General features: G+C 38.7%; 2 protein-coding genes across 9 annotated transcripts in view; both read left to right on the forward strand.

Annotated features, from left to right (window-relative positions):
* The window catches only part of adgrb1a (adhesion G protein-coupled receptor B1a), a 192,747-nt gene that overhangs the window by 103,257 nt on the left and 62,114 nt on the right, over positions 1-27,376 (forward strand). For all 8 annotated transcript variants that reach the window (XM_087837160.1, XM_006804483.3, XM_006804487.3 and 5 more), the window contains 6 exons: positions 1,290-1,358; positions 2,614-2,722; positions 15,442-15,585; positions 23,302-23,377; positions 26,378-26,480; positions 26,573-26,616. In XM_087837160.1, coding sequence (XP_087693286.1) covers positions 1,290-1,358; positions 2,614-2,722; positions 15,442-15,585; positions 23,302-23,377; positions 26,378-26,480; positions 26,573-26,616 — 545 coding nt within the window. The remainder of the gene's footprint in view (positions 1-1,289; positions 1,359-2,613; positions 2,723-15,441; positions 15,586-23,301; positions 23,378-26,377; positions 26,481-26,572; positions 26,617-27,376) is intronic.
* LOC148094782 (uncharacterized) lies at positions 4,002-7,890 on the forward strand. The gene is made up of 2 exons (XM_087837122.1): positions 4,002-4,025; positions 6,580-7,890. Exons 1-2 carry the CDS (start codon positions 4,002-4,004, stop codon positions 7,888-7,890), a joined length of 1,335 nt encoding a protein of 444 aa, XP_087693248.1.

Below are 27,376 nucleotides of genomic sequence, written 5' to 3' on the forward strand. Positions count from 1 at the left end.
GGTTACCTCCCACCCTGTGCAATCTCCCTTTCATTAAAATTTGTTGCCCAGTGGTTGATTGTGTTGATGATGGCTTCAACTACTTGAAAACTTGAAAAAATAAATCTGAGCAATCACCAGCTAACGAGTCATAATAAAAAAAATCCAGTCCTAACCTAGACCCTGGACAGGTCGCTGGTGACCTGGTAGAGGTGAAAGACACAGGATGACAAATTTATACATGTTGATATTCAGTTGATGCCTTCTGCTCACCAGCTGGGAAAGGCTGTGTTCCCCTACCCACCCAACAATGTAAATTGACTGTTTCCTATATAGAACCTATGTTTTATACTACAAATCTATTGAATAAGAGGAATAAAAAAGATGGATGAATGGATATTCTATTTCAACGTGCAATCTAGGCTACAAAGTTCAGTTCAGTTCATTTTTATTTTAAACACATTCACCAACGTTTCATAAAATCTTTCCATGCAGTTGTTTGAAAAGGAGTAGGCAGAAGTATATACTTATTTAGCCCCACCCCCTCAGGTTTACATCCTCATCATCTAAATTTGAACAACAAAAACGTATACAACGCCTTCAACTTTGAACATAACATTACAAAAAATATTTTCTCATATTCAACTAAAACTATATTTAGATTTGCTAATTTGCAGAAGAAAATAAACATCACTTTGACTGCTGTCTTGGGTTAATTGCATTTTCTTCATTCTTATACTTATTTAAAATTTATTTTTTGAGTTTTATTTTAAACTGGTTTATATCACTACTGACCTTTATTTCTTCTTTTAACTCATTCCAGAATTTAACTCCTGCTATTAAAATAGACATCCTTTTCAATGTTGTTCTTACTCTTTGTAATTTTAAATTCCACTTCCCTCTAAAATTATACCTCCCTTCTCTTTCTAGGATTTCGATTGGGAGCATCCCTTTCCTTGCCCTATATATTATTTTCACTGTTTTAAACTTCACCAGATCCTGGAATTTTATAGTTTGTGTCTTAATAAAAAGCACACATTAGTAAAAGTATATTGTAAAATATGTAGTTAAATTTTTTTTGCTGTTTTTACTTCTTACTGATGAAGTTGTAAATCCTATTTTGTCCTTTGTGAGATTTTAAAGATCCTTTAGTCTCTCCTTGTCTGAATAGGAACAAACTTGTCATTTCTGGCTAAAAACTGTCCAAATATTTGTCCCCCAGATTCTGCTACATAACCAAGTTGGCAGCCACTAAGAAGGACTAGAAGGATTTCAAAAAACTGAATGCAAATCATTTTTTTCCTTTCCAGAACTTTGTGCAATCAGTCAGCAATCTGTTGATGGAAGAAAACAGGGAGCGGTGGGAGGAAGCACAACTGGTTAGTATCAGCCTCTCTTTCTAAAAGAGGACCTGTCCTTGTCTGTAATTGCAGCTCCTTTTGAACTTTGTGAGCAATAATAACTTCAACAATCAAGGAGAAATACTGATGGCAGCAGAGATGACAAAGACACAGGTGGACAAACAGCCCACCTGTGTCTTTATAGACAGAGGAGAAGTGAAAGGGGAATGCGAGAATTGCTGAAAGACAGAAATAACTACAGATAATGACGCAAACACCCACTCATCCATCTGCTGCACTTATTCACTCTGTGCCTCCAACAAGCTGTCCAGCATCCGCCTGCTCTCAGGAATTTCAGCATGCAGACAGAGAAATAATGCTAAATAAAACAAGCTGCTCTACTCCAACTGCTTCAGATATCTTAAAATGGAAATGGCACACTCTGCGTTCCCCCAGCATGGTCTGAATACACGAAGGAGAGCGAGCATTAGCATTTCAACCACTTTACTTTACTATCGTTATTGTCTTCAACATTGGGGAATAGTGAATCACATCTGATTAAACTAAAAAAGATTTCATGCTGATAGTTCATTCATATTTGCACTTTTTTAAATAATTTTTGTGCCATTTAATACTACAAGCAATATGGGGTTCAGATTCTTTCATATTATTGAAGCCCCTCTTTGATCTAGGCTGTGGCGACGGCACTCGCAAACGTTCAGAGACCTTTTTAGTTTGAACTACTTTTGGCCTCTGACTTAACTAGCTTTACAGTAGCACAGCCATTTCTGTCAGCGCTGATTAACTCCAACCGTGGCAGCCCTGCTTAGAAATGTAAGGTTTTCTAACTCATTTTGCCATTTTAAAAAAATGTGATTTGATGTAATAGCAGGTGTTGCATCACTGAAATGTATTTAATCAAAAAGTCAAGCTTTTAGCCTTGAGGCCTTTATCACAGCCATTTATTTCTCATCACCTGCATTCAGTAGAACTGTGTGCCGTCTTTTTCTCCAGTATTGAAAATAAGAACAAAGCTTCAGTGTATTTCCTGTCATCAAAAAGAAAAAACGGTGATACAAACTGTAAATGTTCATGTTGGTTATAGTAGTGTGGGCTATAAGACATGGTGACACTGAACTGAAACAGGAAGCTATGGCAATTCTTGTCTCAAAATCCAGATTTCCTATAAAAGGCCTTTTGTGTGTCAAGTGCTCGCACAGCATTTCAGAACATTCGCCTCAAATCCATAATCCTTTTTCTTTTATTCTGCTCTCATGTGTCTCTGTTTTCTCAGCTGGGGCCAAACATCAAAGAGCTTTTCCGTCTGGTGGAGGACTTTGTGGATGTCATTGGCCTGAGGATGAAAGACATTCAAGACATGTGTGAAGTCTCCGATAACCTAGGTCAGTCTTATCTCCATCTAGGAGATCTCCACACCTCTCCCTTTTTATCAAAGAAATTCTCCTATCACACCTATCTTCTCTGAAGATAAATCTTCATAACTGCAAATAGCAACCACTAAAAGTGAGGACACAGGATGGCAGCCTGATGGATAAAGACATTTCCTTTGGGTTCAGTCTAAAAAAAGCTCCATCAACCAATGGCTATATGCCCTGTCAGATTTTAGCCCATATCAGTTTTTGATAGAGGCCAATAAGTAACAGGAAACTGCAGAGATAAAAGACATATTTCAGAAAATAAAGAACATCACTATGCTTTTTTTCTTTTTTGAAAGAAATGTCAATCATTTTTGATGTATTTGATTTTTCTGGCTCCTGACTGACAAGAACAAGGAGAACCTTTTTCCTCTGATAAAAGACAAGACACAGTATTATTTCTGCAGCCTATCCCTGGAATACACCTTCAAGCAAAAAGTCAAGCAGACGTGCTCAAATCTATACCACAATCTTCTCTGATAAGACAATAGTGCTAACCAGCCTGCAATGAATTTATTTTAACTAGTCTTTGTTAAGGATCATACACTATACTGCATGTACAGTAGAGTACAAAGAAGGCAGCACACATTCAAGCTGACCTGGACATTTGCATTGTCACATTCAGTTCCTCCTGGTGATGTCTGCAAAAGTTCAGCTCTACAGCGCATATGTGAAAATAGCTATAGATAGAACTAACGGAAAATGAAGTAGTACATTAGGAATAAATTGGTAGCTATAGCTGGTATCCCCAGTGGTAAAGTTTTTTAAATGTCAAATATTAATTCAATTCACAAGCTATTTTATTTAATTGGATAGCTATGTACCTCCAGTTTTCAGTGATTTAAAATTGCACTTTTGTAAAACTGGGCTTATTACTTTCACTCGGGGGTGAAGGTTGGTGTCGGAAACAAAACACGTGAGACAGAGATGTCCTAGCCTTGCATCTTATGAAGCTTTAGTCCATCCATTTGTTCTCTTTCACTTATTCAATTCACAGTTTGCTGGAGCCTATCCCGCTACCATAGGCTGAAAGGTGGGGCACACCCTGGACAGGTTGCCAGTCTGTCACAAGGCCAACACAGAGACTTGACAACCGCTCACACCTACAGTGTCAATTTAGAATCACCAATAGATCAAGTGGTACAAGCGCACGCAGGCTTTCACAAGAAAACAGTCACACAGCAATAAAAAGAAACACAAAAAATGGCAAGAAGCTGTTGTATTATTAACCGCAATAGCCGGTCGCATGACAGCCACGGGAAGCCGACTGGTAAAGAGATCTTTTTTTTTTTTTTATTGAATTCTGTCGTGGAAGAGAAATTGTTCAAGCCATGTTTCCAAAGTAAGAAAGAGGCGACGGATGGGCTGGATTGCAGCCATTCGAAGACCAAATATAACGTCCCAGAACACTCCAGCTCACACGTTAGTCTGCTCCAAGCATTTCCACAAAGGTAAGTCTTCTGTTGTAGTTATTACGTAATTTATCATAACATAATTGGCGCCGGTGTGTGTGGCTTGCCGTCTGTCTCTGTCAATTTTGTTTTTGTTTGTTTTGTTTTTCACAATTTGTGTCACCCAAATCAACTCGCGACTGGTATATGAACGCTAAAAACTTTTGGATCTTTAATGTTTTCTGACAAATCAGCAAGGACAAACAACAGGGTATCCCCTATCCCTGGCTGATGTTCCTGCTTACCTGCTACGCGGAGCACTTCCTCCTGCTCCAATGCGTCGTCGCAGACGCCGCGGTAAACGTGCGGCTAGTGAAGCTTAAAGCTTGCCTTACTTTTTCTCTAGCAGCTGCTCCAGTGGATTATAGTCTGTTCCATCGCATCCCAAGGCGTCTCCTGGATCATGTTGCTCCTTGTCTGGTTCCTGTCGTAGGCTCGAGTGGACGTGAGCCTGCTCGCCGGTGTTTTTCACGTCTTGGGCGTCGTGTAATAAACTTTGTGAATTTGCGCCCATTAACTTGGGCTTCACAGACAACTTCTGCCCAGACTCCAGCTCCAACGAGGATGGGTTTTAATAGATGCCCGGTCCATAGCAAGTAAAACGTTTGTCATAAACGATTTCTTTTCTTCAAATGTATTGGATCTCCTTTTTGTGACTGAGACATGGATGAAAACGGTGAGTCTAGCCTATTCTATTGCCCTCCGACTGCTCATTTTTAAATGCTCCAAGGATATCAGGTAGAGGAGGAGGAATATTGACAGTTTTTAAAAATAACTTTAATTGCAAGCAACTCCATGTACCGGTTCCCCCCTCCAGTTTTGAACTTTTGATGTTTGAACTGGGCCGTTTTCAACCGGTTGTGTGTGCGGTAATCTACCAACCACCGAAGTTTAACAAAGACTTTTTAAATGACTTTTCATGTTTCTTGGCTGACATTGTGCCTAAATATGATCGGATTTTAATAGTTGGTGATTTTAATATTCATATGATGGACTGCTTGCTCAGGAGTTTTTAAATCTTATTCAGTCTTTTAACTTTGTACAGTCTGTACAAGGCCCTACACACCAGCAGGGGCACACTCTTGACCTGGTGTTATCGTGCGGTTTATCTGTTTTTAATTTGGAAATTGGGGATTCCGTCTTTTCTGATCACAAACCTGTTTTATTTGACATTTCTCTTGTGCATGAGTTTAAAGCTCCACCCAGGTGCTGTCGAATATTTAATTCTTCCACTGCTGCTCTCTTCTACGGAAGCGCAGAGCTGCCACCCAGGCAAAAGAAAAATAGAAGTATATCACGTTATAATGTGAAAAGTTTATTGTTCTAACAAGATACTTTTCACGTTTGAACAACATAATATCACGTTATTACAATATACATCATTATCACGTTCGTACAATATAATTATCATATTGTACGAACATGATCATATATTGTACAAAAGATACCATTAGAATAAAATTTTTTTATTGTAAGAACGTAAAACGCGTTGCGTTCGGAAACCCAAATCCATGGTAGATGTGGAGAGCTCACGCTCTTCAGAACTGGAACTTTTAACTTTCAATGCCCTGCTTTCAACATAGACACAAACACTGATAGCCCACTTCTGAGATTTCTTCGGAATCGTGGTGTACCTGAGGACTGTCTCTTACGAATGCTACAAGAACGCATAAGTGCTCTCTTGAGGGGTAAATTTGTAAATTTGTAGCAATTGTAAAATTGCTTTTTACGAAGTTACAGCGTCTAAAAATGTGACATATTGCTAAGTTAGCAACCACAGCGGTTTTCGCTTCTCTCGCTTTGACTGCGTAAGGACGTAACGGTAGGCTGCATTGGTGTGGATCTATATGGAATCGAGAATGTAAAACAAATTAACCCTCTGTATAAAACTGGGTCGTTGTTATGACAACGGTTATTAATTGTTACTAATTAACCCTATGCAGATTCCAAGTTTCTTAAATATATCACTATATTATGTGATGCACAATGTTTCCTTGTTTATATAAAAACAAATGAATTAAACTGTGTTTATATTGATATTTGGCTTCAATTTAAAAAAACAATGAGTTAAACCCTTTGTGCACTGTGCAACTGAAAGATACGTGAATACTAATTTACTTTTTCAAAAGTGGGCATTGTATATACTGTGATATTTCTATTAATGACATGTTAGAGAATCTGATTAATGTTGCTGGCATAAAGAGAGGAAAAGAATAAATGCTAAATATTGATGGCCGCCACTAAAATAATAACAGACAATTATCAAAACACATGTGAAATGTACATACATTTCTTTAGTGAGGTACCTCATGTGGTGTGGCAGCAGGTATACCTTGTACTTCTGTATACTAATAAATATCTCTGTTATTACAGATTGATCCCACAGTGATTGATTTCATGGAAGACAAGACCCTGTCTGGTTATATCCCAACATATGGTGATCGGATAGCTGCCAGACGGTTCTGCTTGGAAAACAGTGGTGCAAGTACTAAGGAATCAAGAAAAAACTCATTGCTTGAAAAATTGAAGGAAAAGATGGGAATCAATGAAAATGAGAAGAAACCTGATCATGAGGAGGCATTTGTTTTTAAGAGAAAAAGAACATATGCAAAAAACAACAAATGGGCTGAGAAAAAGACTCGAAAAATTGAGTTAGGGTGGATCCATGAAGGTAAGCAAGTGAGAAAGTGCAGAGGAGGAGGAACAAGGACCTTTGATGTACCCAAAGACTCCGAAAAAGCTGACATATTACAGTATGCTAAAGATCTTTTCTTTCCAAGTGGAAAAAGCAAATTTGGAAGATGGGAGGTGTTCAGTCATGACATATCAGACTATCAGGAAGAGGCTGTATTTGATGGAGATGTCACAGTTGGAGAACTCTACTCAGCACTTAAAATGGGAATGTTGAGATTTTACTTGTGCACAAGAAGATTTTCCAATGATGAAGATGATGAAGAAGTTTATGATAGAGGGAAAACACACGTAAACAATGTTACACAACTGACTGACTCACATCAAGGAGATGAAGAAGCTTCTCACACTGTTGTGGTCTCATCATCAGAATCTAGGAATGCTGATGAAGATGTATTATTAGACACATCTGAGGTAATGATTGGGCCCTACCTTGGAGAGCCTCTGCCTTGTCAACTTGATGACACTGTAATAGATGAACCATTCCTGCAGTTTGAGGAAGATGATCTGCTCATCACATCCATTACACTTCCTCCAACAAACACAGCAGTCAGTAGTCCAGATACATCTATAAGCAATGCAGGATCGTATGATGTTGTCTGCGTTACCATCAAACTTCACAGGGTTACTATTCTGGAGGAGTTGAGCAGCCAGTTCAAAGATCCAGCACTCCTCATACACCCTCTAAAATACATCTACATTGATGAAAAAGGAGCTGATGCAGACGATGTATCAAGAGATGTGTATGCTGCATTTTGGTCAGAGTTTGTGGACAACACAGCTGAAGGAGAGGAGCTCAGAGTGCCATCACTGTCTCCTAAATGGCAGGAAGAAGAGTGGAAATCCATGGGTAGAATTTTACTGAAGGGATTTCAAGACCATGGATATTTCCCTTGTCGCCTTGCTCCTGTTTTCACAGTGGCACTCATCTTCGGGAAGAATCAAGTATCAGATGATCTGCTGTTTGAAAGTCTTCTCTTGTACCTAAGTTAATCAGATAGAGATCTGAGCAAAAGGGAACTAAAAGAAGATCTCTCAGATGAAGACAGGGATGAAGTGCTGGATCTCATGGATCGCCTGAATGTATCAGTGCTTCCAACAAAAGAGAACTTAAAAGGCCTTCTGAAAGTCGCACACAAACAATTAATCCAAAAACCAGCATATGCCGCAGAGAAAATGTCCTTAGTTGCAAGCCACTTCCTAAAAGAAGCTTTTCAAAGCCCACAAGATGTCCTACTAATGTATGAAGATAAAAAGCCAACAACGAGAAAGCTTTTGAAGTTGCTTACTGCCTCTCCCACCACTCAAGTAGAGAAGCAGAGCTTCAGATTTCTGCACCAGTACATCAGAGGACTTGAAGATACAGGGCTCAGAAGGATGTTCAGGTTTCTTACTGGGTCAGAAGTCATCTGTGTTGACAGGGTTGAGGTACTGTTCACGCCTGTGGATGGACTGGCACGACGACCTGTGGCACACACACGCGGCCCTCTTCTGGAACTACCATGGACATACACGTCCTACCCAGAACTACGAAATAAACTGGACAATGTTTTGGCTGCTAAAAGCTCTTATGAGTTCAGCATAGCTTGATTAAAGTCCATCATGTTTAAACCAAAGAATAAAAGGTTTGCACTAACAATGACGGGCTATGAAGCTATAAAGTTTGTTAAACCCACAAACAGGGAACACATCATTGTATAAAAAAACAAAGAGCTTAAATTTCAGGGAAGTGTTTTATTAGTAATTCATATTTGAATTTATTTTCAAAAAATGTGGATAACATCAATTTGTTTCCACCATGAAATATGTACATTTCAGTTAAAATTTTCATACTTAACATTTAAACTAGTAAAACTTTTAACTAATTATGTTTAATAAGTTCATATGGTTAGCAGCAAGAGGTGAACTATGCTTATTATTCGTTCTTATCATGTGTCAAGGTCGTTTCCACAGGTCTGTGGTACAGTTTTGTAGGATACAAGATGTCTGCTAGAGGGGATGTTTTGTTTAGTAATAATTCAAAAGATTTAATATTAATTATTTTCAAGTATCTTTTTTTTACCTTTCCACCAGTCATTTGTTTAGAACATATTTTAAGGGAATAACTTTGGAAGGCAATGTGTTTGATGCAATAGTTGACTGGAATAAAAGACACAGAAAATTGGCACATAAGTTAAGTTTTGTAGTGTTTATCAAGAGTCTGTGTTTTCTTTTCCTTGAACACAAATAAAAGGGGGCTAACATCTAACAGTGTTTGTTAATTATTAAATAATGCAGAATTTTTATATTTGCCAGTTTACAAGAAACTGTCTGGGTGAATAACAGTCGCACAATGTTTCAGTAAAATTGAAAACAATATTTCATGAATGAGAATGTTTTTTCAAAAGTCTTAAAACAGAAATCAGATATAATAGAAATTCAGTTAAAAAATAATTGGAAATGCCAAAAGGTTGAGATTATTCAATGCACGTCTTTCTACTGATTTATTTTTAAAACATTTTGCGTATTCAAGCATTTACTTCAATGTTCTCATTTCAATTAATAAACAGGTGTCAAATGTTTTCTTTAGATGGGAAGCAAACACCTGTTTTTTCTATAAATGTCTCAGTCAAAATATTAAAAAAAGAAAAAAAAGCAATACTAATACAAGGTTTACTCTTTACTGGAGTACACAGATTTGGTTAAATATATTTAGACAGGCTTGCTTGCTACTATCTTGAACCGAAAATCCAAACAAAATAATGATTGTCTTTTCTATTGTTTATTGCACAAATAAAACATTGTACCAAAAAACATGTGCGTAAAAATTCCCAAAGCCCAATTATATTTAGGTTTATAAGTCCTTCAGTATATAGGCTCTCAGGAAGAGATACAGTTCAATGGATTCATCTGCTGTGCTTGGTGGATGTAAGAAGTTCTCTGACATTATGAGGCAACACAAGCTGAAAACGCTTTCATCACAGGTATAACCAGTGGTGGTCAAGTTACTTGAAAAAAGTAATCAGTAACTAATTACTGATTACTTCCCCCAAAAAGTAATTCCGTTACTTTACTGATTACTTATTTTCAAAAGTAATTAATTACTTAGTTACTTAGTTACTTTTTAAAAACACGATTTACACCCTGAATAGGTGATAAAGCGATAGATCTTTCAGCCCAATTCTACTTTTTCTACATAATCCATCATACAAAATGTAATCAAATGGAAAAGTCTCTTTTTAAAACTTGTTTTATTAGTTTTAATCTTTTAACTTTATGCATCAAGCAAAAATTTAATTATATGCAACATTCTCTGACTGGAAGAAATTTGTTTAACATTTAAACCTATTTTCTGCACATTCCAGCACATAAAATATATTTTTTTGTGTGTTTACACTCACTCTTTCAAATAGATGCAAGTAAAACACAGCAGAAAATAAATAAAGTCAAAGACTAGCGGTCCTGTTGCTCTATTTTCACCTGTAAAGCAGGAGAGGGGTAGGCGGAGGGTTACCCTGGTGCAGGTGTGCCGCAGCGGTCAGTGGAAGAATCCGTGAGTTTCTCTGTGAGTTTCCCATTACGTCGTAGCTACTCGGTGCTTGCTTGGAAGTTTAGGGGTTTTTTTCGCTGTAAAAAGAACGTTTTCCCACGCACAACGGACACTAATGTTTTTGTCACTTTTTATGGAATCAAACTCAAAGTAAGGTCAGTACTTCCACACTTTAAACGCTGCACGCTCATACTCTCTCTGCACTCGATATATGATCCATTGTTGATCTGCACACAGCTGTTTTCACGAACGTCGCACTCGCTTACGTCACTGTCATGAGACATTCTCGCAAAAAAATCACGGTTTTAGTAACGCAGTAACGCAGCGTTCCTACGGGAAAGTAACTGTAATCTAATTACCGTTTTTGCAATAGTAATCCCTTACTTTACTCGTTACTTGAAAAAAGTAATCGGATGACTTGCAACGCGTTACTGCCCATCTCTGGGTATAAGGTCCTCTCTGTTGGCATTCTTGCTTACAAGCATCCACTGCCTCCTGAGAAACCTTTCAAATGATCCTGTCCTCCAAAGAGATGAGGGATGGTGTACATGAGAATCAGACGTCCACTTGGTGCAACTGCATTTCTGCTTCTGCGTATTATGTGGGTGTTCCACATATGTGCAACTTGCTGCAGCTCTTCCTATTAAATATTAAAAATTAAAAAAATCTCATATTAGTAAAAGAACACATTTCTCTTGGCTCAACATGTTACCCAAAAGCACCACACAGTGACTTTCAGAAAAACAGAGTTTATCAAAAATACTCAACAACAAGAATAACAGTGGTAGACACGAGATGCTGTGGAAAATTTAAAGTAATTATTAAACGTGAATTGTTTTAGACAGTGTGATTTTATGTTTCTGTGAAATATGCATTTTTTCATATCCTGAACACAGTGATAATAGGGATGGTGCATGATGGGTGTTAAAGCAAACTTTTTATTCTCTCTCCGATTGGATTCTCTCTCTTGGATTGGATTTATATAGCACCTTTCAAGGCACCCAGAGCGCTTTACAATTCCATTATTCATTCACTCTCACATTCACACACTGGTGGAGGCAGCTACAGTTGTAGCTTGTAGCCACAGCTGCCCTGGGGCAGACTTACAGAAGCGAGGCTGCCATATCGCGCCATCGGCCCCTCTGGCCAACACCAGTAGGCGGTAGGTGAAGTGTCTTGCCCAAGGACACAACGACGACGATGAATGTATGGAATGGATCTTGCTCCCCCATACATTTCTGAGTTACTTCAGCCTTATATTCCTTCACGGACCCTCAGATCAGCTGACCAGCTGCTGTTGGTTGTCCCAAAATCAAGGCTTAAACGTAGAGGAGAACGAGCCTTTTCAGTTATGGCCCCAAAACTTTGGAATACGCTGCCTTTAAATGTTAGACAGGCATCTTCGTTTCCTGTTTTTAAAATGCTTTTGAAAACACACCTTTTTTTGAATGCGTTCAGACTGGCTTGAGTTGTTATGGTTTTCATGTGTTTTATTATGTTTTATGTGAGTGTCAGTGGTTGTATCTTGTGTTTTACCCTGTGTTTCTGTACAGCACTTTGGGCAAACTTTTTGTTTTTAAACGTGCTATATAAATAAACTGGATGGATTTGGATTTGAATAATTGTTGATGTAGGTTACAAATAAGTCTTCTATTGATTTGAAATGAATTCATTGTGCTATGCTGCTTTGTTCACTGTGGCTTTGCGGGCTAATGCTTGATGTGTTTTGCAGGAAAACCAGCCTACAAAATGCTGGAATGCGATCCAGACTGGGCACCCTCTACCAACCTGGGACATACCGAGTTTAAAGCTGCTACCACAGCGAGATTTGATCGGTTAAGAGAGAGCGATATCAAAACAGCCACAAAAAGTCCCGCATATATGTGCCCAAGTGTTCTATTGAAGGAATCAAGTGATGAATAACTGTTTTCCAGTATGTTGTTTTGAAATGATTATTTTGTTTGGTTGGTTTTTTTGCATTGTTGATTTGTTTTTCACTGAAGCAGCTAATAAAGCATAATGGAATATAATTTTGCATCTTTCATGTAAGATTCTATAATAGAACGAAACAATAATGCCAGTTATAAATAAAGACAATAAATGTAATGAATTATGAAACACTTATTTTAGCAGACTAACATGTGAGCTGGAGTGTTCTGGAACGTTATATTTGGTCTTCGAATGGCTGCAATCCAGGCCATCCATCGCCTCTTTGTTACTTCGGAAACATGGCTTGAACAATTTCTCTTCCACAACAGAATCCGATAAAAACCGCTTGACTCGTACCTACAATCCTTTGCGGTTTTACCCCGGAAATGACGTCACATTTTCAATCTGTATTGGATCTGAAAATTAACAACATGTGTATGCACTCACACTTAGGACCATATAATAATAAATATGTGCGTGATGCAAGTTGGGCAGCACGCTAACGTCTTTAGTCCACTCTGTATGCTCGTATGGGTCTAACCCTTTCAATCCTTTGATTTTTTTTCCTCATCCTTTTTTTTTGCCTTTTCGTCACATCTGTCTTTGTATGGACCTGCTGTGTTCTCCTTCGTTTTGTACATAACTGTTTTTGGGGCAAATAAAATGCAAGTAGGGATTAAAACCGCAGAATTAATGATTACCGGTGCTGGAAATGCTAGCGATTTATGCAGTGTTTTGATTTTGCTGCCACTCGTACCTACAATGCAATGCGCAAAAGTCATGTGGTCTGTCGATCTCTATTAACCTAACCCCAGTGAAAGTAGGCTCACAAAGGCTCCGGAGTACCCAGAGAGAACCCACACAGAAAAGTCAGATGGTGGATTCAAACTCAGGGCTTTCTCGCTGTGAGGCGACAGTGCTAACCTCTGCTTCACCCTGATGCCCTTGCCACCACCCTTTGTTCTGCAAATTCCTGTTTTTCCTTAACTGTGAACCTTGTCGCATTAAGGAACAGCACAGCCCTCATTCTAGCCTTCTGTTTCTGTTTGCCTTGTTCTTACATGAAGGGAATAACTAAGGCTCATTATTAGCACTCCTCAGGGCTGAAAGTCTTTAGCTGTGTCTCATGACACATCTACACATTTAAAACCACCTGCTGCTTCCCTCCATTGCCGTAACTGTTAACTCAACTTTCTTCAAACGTAGGAAAAACACATAGTGTAGTCATCACAAAGGCTCTGAATCTCTCTGTGACCTTCGGATAAAAACGAGGCAAAGTGTGTTTGTTGAATCAGGGGAGAGTACGTGGGAATTGAGGGCAGATGAGAGGTCCCGTTTATAGCGATGCTGCCTCTCTGTCTGCAGCCAAATAGCTGCCTACACAAGCACTGCATCCTTCCCCTAAGCGGCTGACCTTCTCTCTGCTCCCACTCCTCAAATGGGAGCAAAGTCATGCAGGGAAATCTACCATCCACCTCCAGCACAGAGTTTGATCAGACATTCTTCTTCTAAACTTGTAAAAGTAGTGAAGTTAGAATGCAGAATTGTGCCAAATTTGAATTGCAATCTTTTTTTTAAACTGCTTTGACAATTTAGCTAGTCTATTTTCTTTCATTATTCTCCTTGGAGAATTAGACTATGAAGACTGCATAAATCACCTGCATATGTCGTTTTTTTTGCTGGCCTAACTGCACGAAACTTTGGAGCATCTTGTCTTATTTTTCAAAGAAGAAGAAGAAATTAAATGAAATCACACCAAGTCCACCACGTCACTAGTGAAACATCTAGCTTTAGAGATCATGCCAGGGTTACAAGTTGGGGTAGAATGGTAAATGGCCTGTATTTATATAGCGCTTTACTAGTCCCTAAGGACCCCAAAGCGCTTTACATATCCAGTCATCCACACACACATGGTGATGGCAGCTACATTGTAGCCACAGCCACCCTGGGGCGCACTGACAGAGGCGAGGCTGCCGGACACTGGCGCCACCGGGCCCTCTGACCACCATCAGTAGGCAACGGGTGAAGTGTCTTGCCCAAGGACACAACGACCAAGACTGTCCAAGCCGGGGCTCGAACGGCAACCTTCCGATTACAAGGCGAACTCTCAACACTTGAGCCACGATCGCCCAGAACCAAATGCCTTCAGTATAAAGAAATGTCCCCAAACACAGGAAACGTAGATTTGTACTTGTTATACAGCACAGAGCCAGATGATTAAAACTACTTGGTTTATTATTAAGAGTGACTGGTCTGTCTTATGAATTTAGGTTCTGGTAAATGCTGATATGCCTAAAATGATGGATGGACTGAACCTCTGGTTCTTGAAGATGTTTCACCTCTTATCCCCCTCGCCTCACCTCCTTCTATAGTTCTGAGAGAACATATGTATGCTGAGTTAGCTTGTCTTTCTTGTCTCTGTTAAATCCTGAATTAAAATCCTTCTTCTCAGTCCTGAATGATCAGGTCCCATCATATCTTAACAACAGCAGACACCCATATAATCCCAATAGGTATACTACTACTACTGAGGAACTTCCTATGATGCACTGAGCCACAGTTTCATATTATTAACTGTTGCCTAATCTCTTCTGTAGTTTGTATTTCTTTCCCCTCACCACCAACCGATTATTGCAGATGTCTCTTCTTCCTAAAAATGAGTTCTTCCAACTCACTGTCACCGTGTATTTCATTGTATGGCACCATCTGATCATTGGGATTCTCTGTCTAATCTTTTTGAATCTTTATCTCTTAATATAAAGTCCCTTGAGAGTGCTTTTTGTTGTGTACTGGGGGTATTTAAAAAAAATATATATAATTAAATTTTACATTTTCGGAAAAGTAATTTACAGGAGAAAAATGTAATGCTCACAGATATATGATAATAATAATAATAATTATAATCATAATTACAATATATAATAATAATAATATAGAAATATAAACTACTAAGGCTGGCTGCATCGCCAGCTTTGGTTTAAAATGAGCTCCTTGGCTAAATAAGTACTGATATTAAACTGCTCTTTTTTTTATCTCTCGCTTTCTCCCATTTTCAAGTTCACAATTTTTTTTTCTTTCTTTTACAGTTCTCAGCATCCATAAGCGTCCAGTAAGGGGTCATGGAGGCATCAGCTTTCCTATGAAGAGCTGGAAGTGCATGGTGGACTGGGCTCTCAGCCCTGAGAACAAGGTCAACATTTCTAACAACATCCTGTCTACTGGCAAGCCAGGTGAGAGCTGTCAGAATAAGAAGTTAGCAGAAGTATGAAAATAACATTCTAAACATAATCACCAAATACTGATTGCACGGAGCTTGGCTTCTGATTGACAATTCAGGAACACACGCTTGAATCTGTGAATGTTTGTGTTTGTTTGTTTGGTTGGGCAGGAGCTGTCAAGATACAAAGGCGAAATGGGGAACGGCAGTTGATTTATAAAACTGTGTTTACTGCCATTAATCTGCAAAGCAAAGCACCCTGCTCAGACAAATGCATGCGGAGATGCTCGTATTTAATGTCGCAAATAAAACATGCAGGAGAATAAAATCAGTTTTACAGCTGTACAACAAAAAGTCACATTGTCTTCAATAAGGCCTGAGTAAGTTTCATAAAATGTTAATACAGAGCCCATCTGCTTTAACAATGTGATGGCACTGAATCACAAGCAGGAGCATTTACATACTGACTTGTGTCTTATAGTAAAAGGGAATTACACAACACTGGTTTTGGTGGAGGGAGGCACCGTGACAAAGAAAATGAGCAAATTATGTGTGTGTGAAATATGTAATGTGTTTATATGATAGATATTTGCCTTGAGTCATTTTATCTTAAATTATAAAATAGGTCATTAACATTTATGAAAATGATTAATCAATATGGGGCCTAGTGCCATATAACCCACAACTAGAGCTTAATTTAGCAATATTTTCTTCACTTCAGTCAACGTTTGCAGTATCCCAAAGCAAACGGAGCTTGTGAAGTTGTAGTTCCATGACCTCTGACACCAAAACTCAGCTGCCAAGCAAACAGAGAGGAAAATAGTGATCCTTAGCCTTTAGAAATAATGTTCGTAAGGGTTTCCATCTGGAAAAAAATAGACACCAGAGACATAAAGGACATAAATCAACACTATGGTGACTGTGGTTCAGGAGGTAGCCGTATTGCCTGCTATTTGTAAGACAACCCATCAATATTTTAGAGTATCAAGATACATAACCCTGATTTGCCTTGTCAAGGCTTTTAGGCTTAGAATAAAAGAGCTGTATGAATGTCTGTGAATGGGTGAATGAGGCTTGTAGTAAAAAGCACTTTGAGCGCTCAAATAGTAAAAAAGCAAAAATACCAGTCCATTTTTTAAAAAAACATTTTAAGCTTTTAATCATATTTTTCTGTTGATTCTTTGGAGTTTCCAGTTTGTATATCTTTGTGGGGAAAAAAAAGTTAGATAATTTAGATAATATTTAAAATAACCGCCCAGAGGTGTTCATGATTGCAGCTGAGACTTTCTTCTGATTTTGAATTACACTAAGACGTCCTGTTCCCTGTGATGTTTCCAAAGTATCTCTGTTATTGGCCAAGCTTGGCCATTTTCCTTTCAATTATATATATATAGAAATGCATTTTCAGCTTCTATACAGCTTTTGAGGGTATACATGACAGTGACTGAATATTCTCTATGTGCTACAAAAACTAGCACAGATTCAGCACATCTTCTCAAGATGAGTATTTAGCCATGGACTTATTTTAATGCTGAGACTCTTCCACAGAGATGAGTGGTAATTCATTGGTGGAGTTCAAAGATATTCCCTTGGCCAAACTGAATGCACAGTACAGTAAAATCTTGCCAGAGTCTACCCAGGGAAACCCTCCCAGGTGGACAAAGTATCTGCAAGTACCAGTATCTCAGCTGGCTCATTTGGTGTCAACCTTTGTGATGTCACAAAGGTGACCAGTCAAAAGTTTGGTTGATGTAGGATGAATTTAATGAGTTTCTGAGCAGTCAACTCAACCTGTGGACATTGTACCAACCTGTTTGGATTGCACCCTGAATTCAAAATGACACCAAATGTAATTTTTTTTCAATGTATGTGTTCTGCTTATAAAGTAGTGGATTCAGATATTTCAAAGCTATATATAAAAACCTCATAAAAAAAGTCAAAAAGACCAGCAGAGTATCTGTTGGAAAAAGTAGAAAATCCTAGGCATGTCTTTATTATTTTGCTTGTCAGAGGAAAGAGAAGAAGAGAGACTTCTCACCCTGTGCCATTCTAACAGTTAATGGGGACAAAACCAGCTGGGCTTGACTTTTGTCTGTAGTCAGGTGCTAGGTGCACGGCTTTCAATCACAGCAGGGCTATTTGACAGCCACAAAGTTTACAACAATTAAAGACAGTACTATACTGCTAGCATGCCAGTGAGGCCATTGTTGCTAATCAGGAGTCAACAGGAGCCAATCAGGACTAATTAGAGGCAATTTTCTCTGCAGCTAGAAGTGTCTCCCAACGGCAATGTCACACCAGCAGCCAGCCTTCTTTATGCTTAGAGCGTGGACTTGCTTACATTGATTAAAACAGCTCTCTGATCCCTTGTTTGTGCTGATTGATTGGTCCCTTCACACAGCTCCAAAATGTTCTGAAATAAGCTTTATTTTTCATACAAAGGAAACTACAAATTGCATGCTTTGTGAGTTACAGAAAAACCGAGAGGAGTGTGAATAGAGTTAGGGTCCACAGGCAGGATTTTCCTCCTCTTTGCAATGTGTAAGCACAAAACAGCACAACACTCATCTGTAATTTCAAACATGAAACAATTTTATCAGGTTCTGATGTTTATGTTAATTTTACTCTGCTTTTAAAAGTTAATTGTTAAATTGTGAAAAACTGCTAAAATAGAAAAATATTTCTTGTAAATTCATTTACTTCCCTCTGAACGCAACTTTCTGTTTGACATAGTAATTAATCGTGACAACCTAAACTCAAGTACAGGTTGATTTAAAGGTGTGTTCAAGGCTCCACTCTATTTGTAGGTAGCTGGTGTAACTGGTAACTAAAGCAGCTGTGATTTAAACATCTTTTAAAGGCAGTGTTAGCAAAAATTCATTTTACATGCTCAAAATATTATCGGACACATGGAATTTGCATATTCTGTACTCGGCAGAGATCGGCATGTGTGCTTCTGTAAAGAGATAATGGAGCTTATTAGATAAGCACAAGCACACGTTCATTATTAATGGGTTTTCTAGTCCAGTTCCTCTCACCACTAACAGGTTCAGATTCTGAACAGTCCACAATATGGCTCTAAAACTGGAGCCATATTGTGTGTTTGTGTGTGTGTGTGTGTGTGTGTGTGTGTGTGTGTGTGTGTGTGCGTGCGTGCGTGCGTGTGCGTGTTTATGAGCAGAGATTTAGCTGTTTAGCAGATATTTAACTGTTTCCGTTCTTACACACACATAACTTATAAACTATTGTCCCTCCAGGCTAGTTCTTACTGAGCACAAACAGTCTGACTAGCCTATTGGTTAGGCCAGCCAAAGCGTGTATGAGTAGGACAAATAATACTTCAACCCCCTCACCACTCGCACGTGTCTTTTTCGGTTACCCCCTGATGCCCATGGGAGCTCAGCTGTTGCCTGGGAGCTAAAGCCTTTGCCTGCTGCCTGGCACACGTCTGTGTTCTCTCGGGCTGCCATGTAGTGTGCTGGAGCAGAAGTCCCAGCAAATGTCCCAGCAGATGGAGTTATATGTGAGAGAGAGTGCATGTTTGTGTGTGTGTTTTAATTATTATTAATATTTTTACTATTATTTGTAATATTATTTTGCCTTTGACACAGCTGCCAGATAAAGAAAGTATTTCCTTCCCTCAGGCCTGCCTGTGACTTCATGTTCTCCAGCAATTGAGTCTCCTCACATGTTGGCACTACTCTTCAGCAGTGGGGGTTCACCCACAGAAAGCTGCAGCCACAGATTTTACAGATCAATATCAATGGAAACAAAAGTATAACTTGGTGTTCCTGAACCACACATTTGTTTGTTCTTATTTATCCACTGTATATTTTTGAGATTTGGGAAGGATAACCAACATAAATAGATGGTAGCTTTGGTTGTGGTTCAAAAACAAAAAAAACTGTGAGAAAGGTTCATACAGTAATTGAGATAGCCTGCCAACATGACTGCTTTTACAACTTAATGAAACAAGTAAAGCTGACATGCTCATCAACATTCAAGTTTATCAGATCTGTGTTGTCTACAGTGTGGCTTCCAGTGAACTCACAAGAATGCTAAAATCTTTCAGCTTAATCTGGCTTTCAGATTAAAATTTTATTTGTGAAGAAGTTCATGAAGTCATTACTTGTTAATGTTAAAGGGATGGTTGGCTCAACAGAGCTCTGACTGTTTGTCAGCCTGGCTACAGTGCTGAAGAGAAACCTGGGGTTGTTCTTATTTTCTTCAATCAGTGATGAGTAGTAAGCTGTTCTGGCTTTGCGGAGGGCTTTCTTATAAAGCAACAAACTATTTCTTCAGGCTAAATGATGATCTTCTAAATTAGTGACACGCCATTTCCTCTCCAGCTTACGAGTCATCTGCTTTAGGGTACGTGTTTGAGAATTATACCACGGGGTCAGGTACTTCTGATTAGAGACCTTAGTTTTCACTGGAGCTACAGTATCCAGAGTCGTACGTAGTGAGGAGGTAAAATTATTAACAAGATAATCGACCTCTGTTGGAGTAGTGTTCAGGTAGCTGCTCTGCTCTGTGTTGGTACAGGGCGTTGAAGATGATAACAGCGGGTGGATTATATTCTTAAATTTAGTTACAGCACTTTCAGAAAGACATCTACTGTGATGAAGTCTACTCCCCACTGCTGCGTAATCAATTATTGTAAATGTAAATGTTATCAGGAAATGATCAGACAGGAGAGGGTTTTCAGAAAACACTGTTAAATGTTCAGTTTCTATGCCATATGTTAAAACAAGATCTAGAGTGTGATTAAAGTGGTGGGTGGGTTCTTTTAATTCAATTCAATTCAATTCAATTTTATTTATATAGCGCCAAATCACAACAAAAGTCGCCTCAAGGCGCTTCATAGATACAGAGAAAAACCCAACAATCATATGACCCCCTATGAGCAAGCACTTTGGCGACAGTGGGAAGGAAAAACTCCCTTTTAACAGGAAGAAACCTCCGGCAGAACCAGGCTCAGGGAGGGGCGGGGCCATCTGCTGCGACCGGTTGGGGTGAGAGAAGGAAGACAGGATAAAGACATGCTGTGGAAGAGAGACAGAGATTAATAACAGATATGATTCAATACAGAGAGGTCTATTAACACATAGTGAGTGAGAAAGGTGACTGGAAAGGAAAAACTCAATGCATCATGGGAATCCCCCGGCAGCCTACCTCTATTGCAGCATAACTAAGGGAGGATTCAGGGTCACCTGGTCCAGCCCTAACTATATGCTTTAGCAAAAAGGAAAGTTTTAAGCCTAATCTTAAAAGTAGAGATAGTGTCTGTCTCCCGAATCCAAACTGGAAGCTGGTTCCACAGAAGAGGGGCCTGAAAACTGAAGGCTCTCCCTCCCATTCTACTTTTAAATACTCTAGGAACAACAAGTAGGCCTGCAGAGCGGGAGCGAAGTGCTCTAATAGGGTGATATGGTACTACAAGGTCATTAAGATAAGATGGGGCCTGATTATTTAAGACCTTGTATGTGAGGAGCAGGATTTTTAATTCAATTCTGGATTTAACAGGAAGCCAATGAAGGGAAGCCGAAACAGGAGAAATATGCTCTCTCTTTCTAGTCCCTGTCAGGACTCTTGCTGCAGCATTTTGGATTAGCTGAAGGCTTTTCAGTGAGTTTTTTGGACATCCTGATAATAATGAATTGCAGTAGTCCAGCCTGGAAGTAATAAATTACATTTTGAGAGAAACCAATTGAGTCTAATAACAGATTAAATGCCATGTTGAGGCTGTCATTTGGTAAGAAAACGCTTTTAAACGCTTGTTGATGCTTGAAATAATCCCCTGATTATTTTCATGTTGGCTTGAAAAAAAATGTGTCCCTCTGCTGGTGCTGCAACTTGCAACTGATCTTTTCCTAAATTTAACCAAACGTTGAATGAAATCCAGTGAAACTGAAATGTAAAATTACTGCAAAGGAAGGATTCAACCTCAAAGACTATAAGCCTGGCAACCTGAGCTGTGAACAACCCTACACACCAAGCAGCCAGTTCAAGAGAGTTACATTTGGAAGACACACTTTCTAGTTTAGTTTCAGGTGCAAATATAGAAAGAATGAAATAACAATAATTGTTGTAATTAATGTTGAAAATAGCATTTTATGCAATAAAATGGGGAGTGGGGGTTACAAAAACGTCCTAAAAAAGGTTTGCAAGAGGTTGAGAAGCACATTTGTGTAGCAGCCCAGAAACTTTCAAGCCATGTGAGAGTTTTTTAGTTCTCCAAGTGAAATTTATTTTAAAAAATGTTATCATTCTTCCCAGAGTGATGACAGTGTCGCTAATGTTGCTATAGTCTCCTGCGATTCAAGGAATCAGTTTGGTGTCAGAAAAAAATATACAAAGACCATGGACAGTATTTTGTATTTGAGCTTATAGTGTGTGTGTGTGTGTGTGTGTGTGTGTGTGTGCGTGTGTGCGTGTGTGTTGCACTTTTTAACAGAAAATTAGCTTTGGTTTCAACTTTACATATCTGTCATGCATGTGCATGATTGTTGTTCTGTGTGCACAGTTGTGTTTGCATGTATCTGTGGGTGTGTGTCTAACAGTGTGAGAGACAGAGTTCATAGCTGAGTAGTCATGTAGGCCAGCCCCACTGTAAGTGCTCTGGGGGCTGGAGGAGTGGAGGCAGCGTGGCTGACCTGCATTCTGTAGAAAAAGCCATTGTGCCAGCAGAGACTGAGACATTCAGCCTGTCTCATTGGCCTGGACTAAAGTGGGGTGGAACAATCCAGAACAGGGATCCAGCACCTCCAGTTAGTGAGCATTAAATCTGTTAGGCAGGTTAATCCATATTACTGTCTGTCTGAATGGGTAAATCTTCATGTGCTGCAGCCTGGTGTTTCTTTCAGTGATGGCATTGAGATACTTGCTCAATAATAAGAGCATAACAAAGCTCACTTACAACCTCAAAAAAATCATTTTTCCTGCTTAACCCTGTGATGCACTCAAGGTAAAGATGTAAAGTTGCATTCATGGTACTTTGGTGTCTTGCTGGAGATACAGAGCTGAACATAAATTATCTTTTTTAAGTGATGGGTCATTTCAGTAGCAACTTTCCAAACAGCTCAATAAATTAAAAGACATGCAAACAATTTTTATACGGTTCATCACAAAATGTGTCCACTAGCTAAATGTACAAGTGAAGTATTCTAAGTATACTTTGTATGCTATACTACAAGTATACTATAATAAGTATACTATACTTTTGTGTCATTCAAAGGTTGTATGAAAAGATGTGATAGACAGTTTATTGCAGGCTAAATTGGTTGGTTTGCAGTAGTGTGGTGCAGTTTACAGTGATGCATATTGTTGGACTGTACGGAGCAAAATGTAACATTTCTGTTTGGCTACTTCAAGGGGAGCAGACATTGATTTAAACTAAAAGTAAAGATGATGATACAGAATTGATTCTCTCACCAAATTTGACCTTTTATATGTCTTAAATATTTAACCCATTCAACAGTCATATGGATTAACCTGCCTAAGAGATTGAATTGCTCACTAACAGGAGGTGCTGGATCCCTGCACGTTTTAAGTGCTACATCCAGATGAACAGAATCAACTTTTTGGGATTTCCATATCTGGATGATTGAGCATCAAGATTGTTTACTGCTACACCGTTGGAGGTCCCTAAGTTCGTTCTTAGAGTTCCTCCCATATGCCAAATCCCATGTTAATCCTTGTCTGTACCTCTGTTTCTTTCCTAATGCAGATCCAGATGATGCCTCGACATTCGTAACTGGCATTGCTCTGTACAGAAACCTGGGCAGCATTCTCAATCTGCAGAGGTAAGACTTCTGAAGGCTGCTTCTGAAAGAAGGGGGATTTGGGGAGGTGGATTTCAGACAGGGAATTTGATAATGGGTTTGCATGAATGCAACAGAATGTTTTATACCAACAAACCAGGGCTACTGGGTTTCACAAAAAAAAAGACTTCCCATGTGTCAGTATAGATATGACTTTGTGATAGAGGTTGTGGTGGCACAGAAGTTGTGGCACAGAAGTTCTCATGAAATCAGAATTCCTTTTTTTTTTTTGTTTCATCTGTCTTTTCTTATTCCTGGAGTTTTTGGTTGTATGTAATGGTTTTGTTCAGCATATTCATTTTGTAGTTATCATGAAGGCAGAAAATAATGATTATTAATAAATAATAATTATTAATTAATGAAAAATGCTTATTTAGCCTAGGGTCAGAATGGGTCTCCATGCGCATTACTATGGGATTTTGTTTTTTCTTTAGGGAACACTTACATTTGATTTAAATGAGTCTGTCAGTGAAGTCACTTGAAGACATGCACTGGACTTTGTATCCAAATTTTTTTGTTATACTACTAGTGTTTCTAGGGGTGTTAAGTGGGTTTGTCTGTTCACCACTTTGTTATAGACTAAAGACATATCCAAATTCATGTAAAAAAACATTTGAAGTTAAAAATTCTCAGCAATCTTCTGTTTGTTTTTTTCATTCTTCAACATATAGATTTAGGGTTCGGGTTAAGGTGTTAAGACCACATAGGCTTAACAGAAAAGGGTCAGGTTATTAGCAGTGATGTCTGTGTATGATAATTTTTCTCAGTCTACCTGTTAAGGCACAAATCAAATCCTGGAATATTCCAGCTAAAACGGGCTCTGCAGAGTTTGATTTAGTTTACGTAACTCTGGTATGGAAGAGGCAGAAAGACACTCATTGCATTAATTGCACCATAATTTTGTTTCATACTGTGATGCAGACACGTAGCTATTTCAGTGAAATATCCTTGACACAGGTTACCCACGTGGCCAAATTCCCTGAAGGGAAATTTGCCAGTAAAGAATAATAGCTTCTCTGGCCACTAAACACTGCAACAGTGTGGAAGATAAATGGTTAATTTATCTCAGGTGTCATACACTGAGAGGTAAGGTAACAACAGAATCAAGTGGAATTAAACATTTGTCTCAAGTCAGTCCTGTCCTTAATAGAGTTAGTCTAATCTTCAAAAGTTATAAGATAAACTCTCCTAGTATATGTTGCTAGAACTCCCTATCAAGAATTCCTCTGGTCAGCGATGGCCAGTAAAGCTTAAGTTATCAAAAGTGTAGAAAGGTATTCTGAATTAATCCAACTGCTTTAGTATTATAGCCACGCAGAGCACACACACCATTTAACAACAATGTTTCAATGCAGCAAAACTGTGCTGCCAGGCCTTTTAGCGTCAGCTGCAACAGTAAGCACTTCTAGCTAAATGAATGCAAGGAATAAATGTAGGAGTACTATTCTCGCAGCGGGTGGCCCCATGTACGTCTTGTTTTTGGGGTAAAGGCATATCTTGGGGGGAGGTTGCAGTTGCTGGTAGCATGATGATTTACATTTGTTTTAATAGAAACAGCCTGCAGTAACGTTGAGAAGGAGTAATGTATTATGATAATACGCTAAAAACACACGAATTGATAAAATAAGAGAAAAATCAAGCAGACCCTCACCATCTGAGATCTTTTTCTCTTCTTTTTCTCCCAATTTTATCTTTTTCTCTACTCCTTTTCTGTTTTTGATGCCTCTCTAAAAGAAAATGAGAGAAGTTTGAAGCGAGAGACTAGGTGACACAAAAGTTTAAGATGAGTGATTGTGTTTTCAAATGGTGAGAGGGTGATTGTGTGTTGTGGATACAGTGATGATGTGAATAATCAGGAAACAGAGCACGGGCTGTTGAACATGATTGGCCAACTGGAAGCTTTCGATGTCAGTTCTACCAGTAGCTATTCACTTTTTTCTGATTGTCTGATTCCACATGATTGATAGTAGCTATGGAAAAACAGAAATAGCAATGCATACTAAGCAGGGATACAGAATTTAAAATAAAATGTCGCAAATGTTATAAGATACTGATAGACAATGTGCTTCAGTTACTGGAAAAGAAGGATTACTGGATCCATTTGTTCTGAAGTAGAGCACAAAGATTCTGGCAAGTGACCGTAAAACGACTGAAGCAGAAATGTGGTACTTATCATCCTGCTGATTAAGAAATCATGACTGGTCTGGATCGCATAAAAAATACAACTGAACACAAACTATCAGTATTTAAATGAACTCTAAGTGGCCTAGCTTTTTGTGGCAGCTACATAATATTTGCTAAACTAAGGACAATGTCAATATGTCCTTTCAAATTTCATTTGAACAACAGCCTTCAATATGACTTTGTCATCTGTGGATGCCATTATTGGCAGCGTATTCCCCAAGTGGCCTTAAAGATATCAGGACTGTGAACTTAATCAGGATCAAGGACGTCATTTTAGCTAGCTTAAAGTCAAGTGTCATTTGATGTTCGATGAAATCAAAGAACTGGAGTCAGTAAGACCGGTGATCTTCCAGATAGCAATTCATCCGTTTGTCTATGCTAAATTAGTATTTTCAATTTTCAGTGTTGAAATGCACTTCTGTGTTTGTAGGGCTATGTTTCCTCCATACATCTATTTATATTTTGTTTGTCCAGACATTCCGAGGAATCGTCTGCCCTCTGTCACACCCACGTTGGGATGAATTAGATGAATTCATGTGTAGCATCTCCCAGTTGTATTAGCTTTAATTTCCAGGGTTTTGTTTTGTTTTATTATGGTGTATATTAAATTAGTTGTCAGTTTACCACTTTTATAATGAAATATTTTTATAGAAGAATCCATTTCATATATTAGATACTTCAGACAAAACATTGGTGTGCTTTCATCTACATCTGAGTATCTTGAAATTTTGGGTGCATTTCCACTGCAGTATAGATTGTCAGTTAAAGGTGACAGTGCTGCCTTTTCTCTTCTTGTAGAAACAGCACAGTCCTCAATTCCAAGGTATTGTCAGTGACCATCAAGCCCACCCCTGCTTCCCTCACTGTTCCATTTGTGGTTGAGTTCTCTCACCTTTATAACGTGAGTAAAAAATAAACTTTTTACAGTTATAAAGCTGCTGCAACTGATCCTCTTTCATAACCATGTGGTTTCTCTGTTCTCCATTTATGTAGGGCACCACCAACCACACCTGTATATCCTGGGATGAGAGTGACAGGTAAGGCCCATGATATTTCTGATATGACATTTGACAGCACACACAGACTTATTAATTAATATTAATCAAATAATAATTAAATATTAATTAATTCTTTGTGGCATGGATTCAGTGGTGTGTAGGACATTTCAGATGTCATGCAATTTAATTCCTGAGAGATTTGGGGCCATATTGAAATTAGAGCATTAGGCAGTTGCTGAAGATTTTCAGCTGCACGTCCATGATGCATTCCACCACAACCAAAGATGCTCTATGATCTAGTTACTGTGGAGGCTATTTGAGAACAGTGAACTCACCGTTGTGTTCAAGAAACCAGTTTGAGACGATTTAGCTTTGTAGCCTCAGTTTGCTTCGTGGCATCTGGTGTTGCTCATCTGCTTCAGGGTTTTACATGCATCACAGATGCTCTATATCTTTGTTGTAATGAGTGGTTATTATTGCCTTCTTTTCCAGCTCAAAGCAGTCTGTCCCTTCTGATTTGATCTCTGACATCAAAAAGCCATTTTTCAGCAGAAACTAACACTCATTGGATACTATCCCAGTAGATAAGCAGTTTCTGAAATAATCAGACCTGCTCTCTGGCACCAACAACCATAGCATATTCAATGTCACCTGAATCACCCTTCTTTGAACTCCCACAGATCTATAGGCCTAAATTCAGAGTCCATGCTCTGAGATACTAGAGGTGGGAATCACCATACATCCCACGATACGATATTATCACAATACTTAACGCACGATACGATATTATTGCGATTTT

Source organism: Neolamprologus brichardi, unplaced genomic scaffold (assembly GCF_056152115.1).
Source record: "Neolamprologus brichardi isolate AB-2024 unplaced genomic scaffold, ASM5615211v1 NODE_ptg000008l+_length_2720982_cov_1, whole genome shotgun sequence".
NCBI classification, from domain to species: Eukaryota; Metazoa; Chordata; class Actinopteri; order Cichliformes; family Cichlidae; genus Neolamprologus; species Neolamprologus brichardi.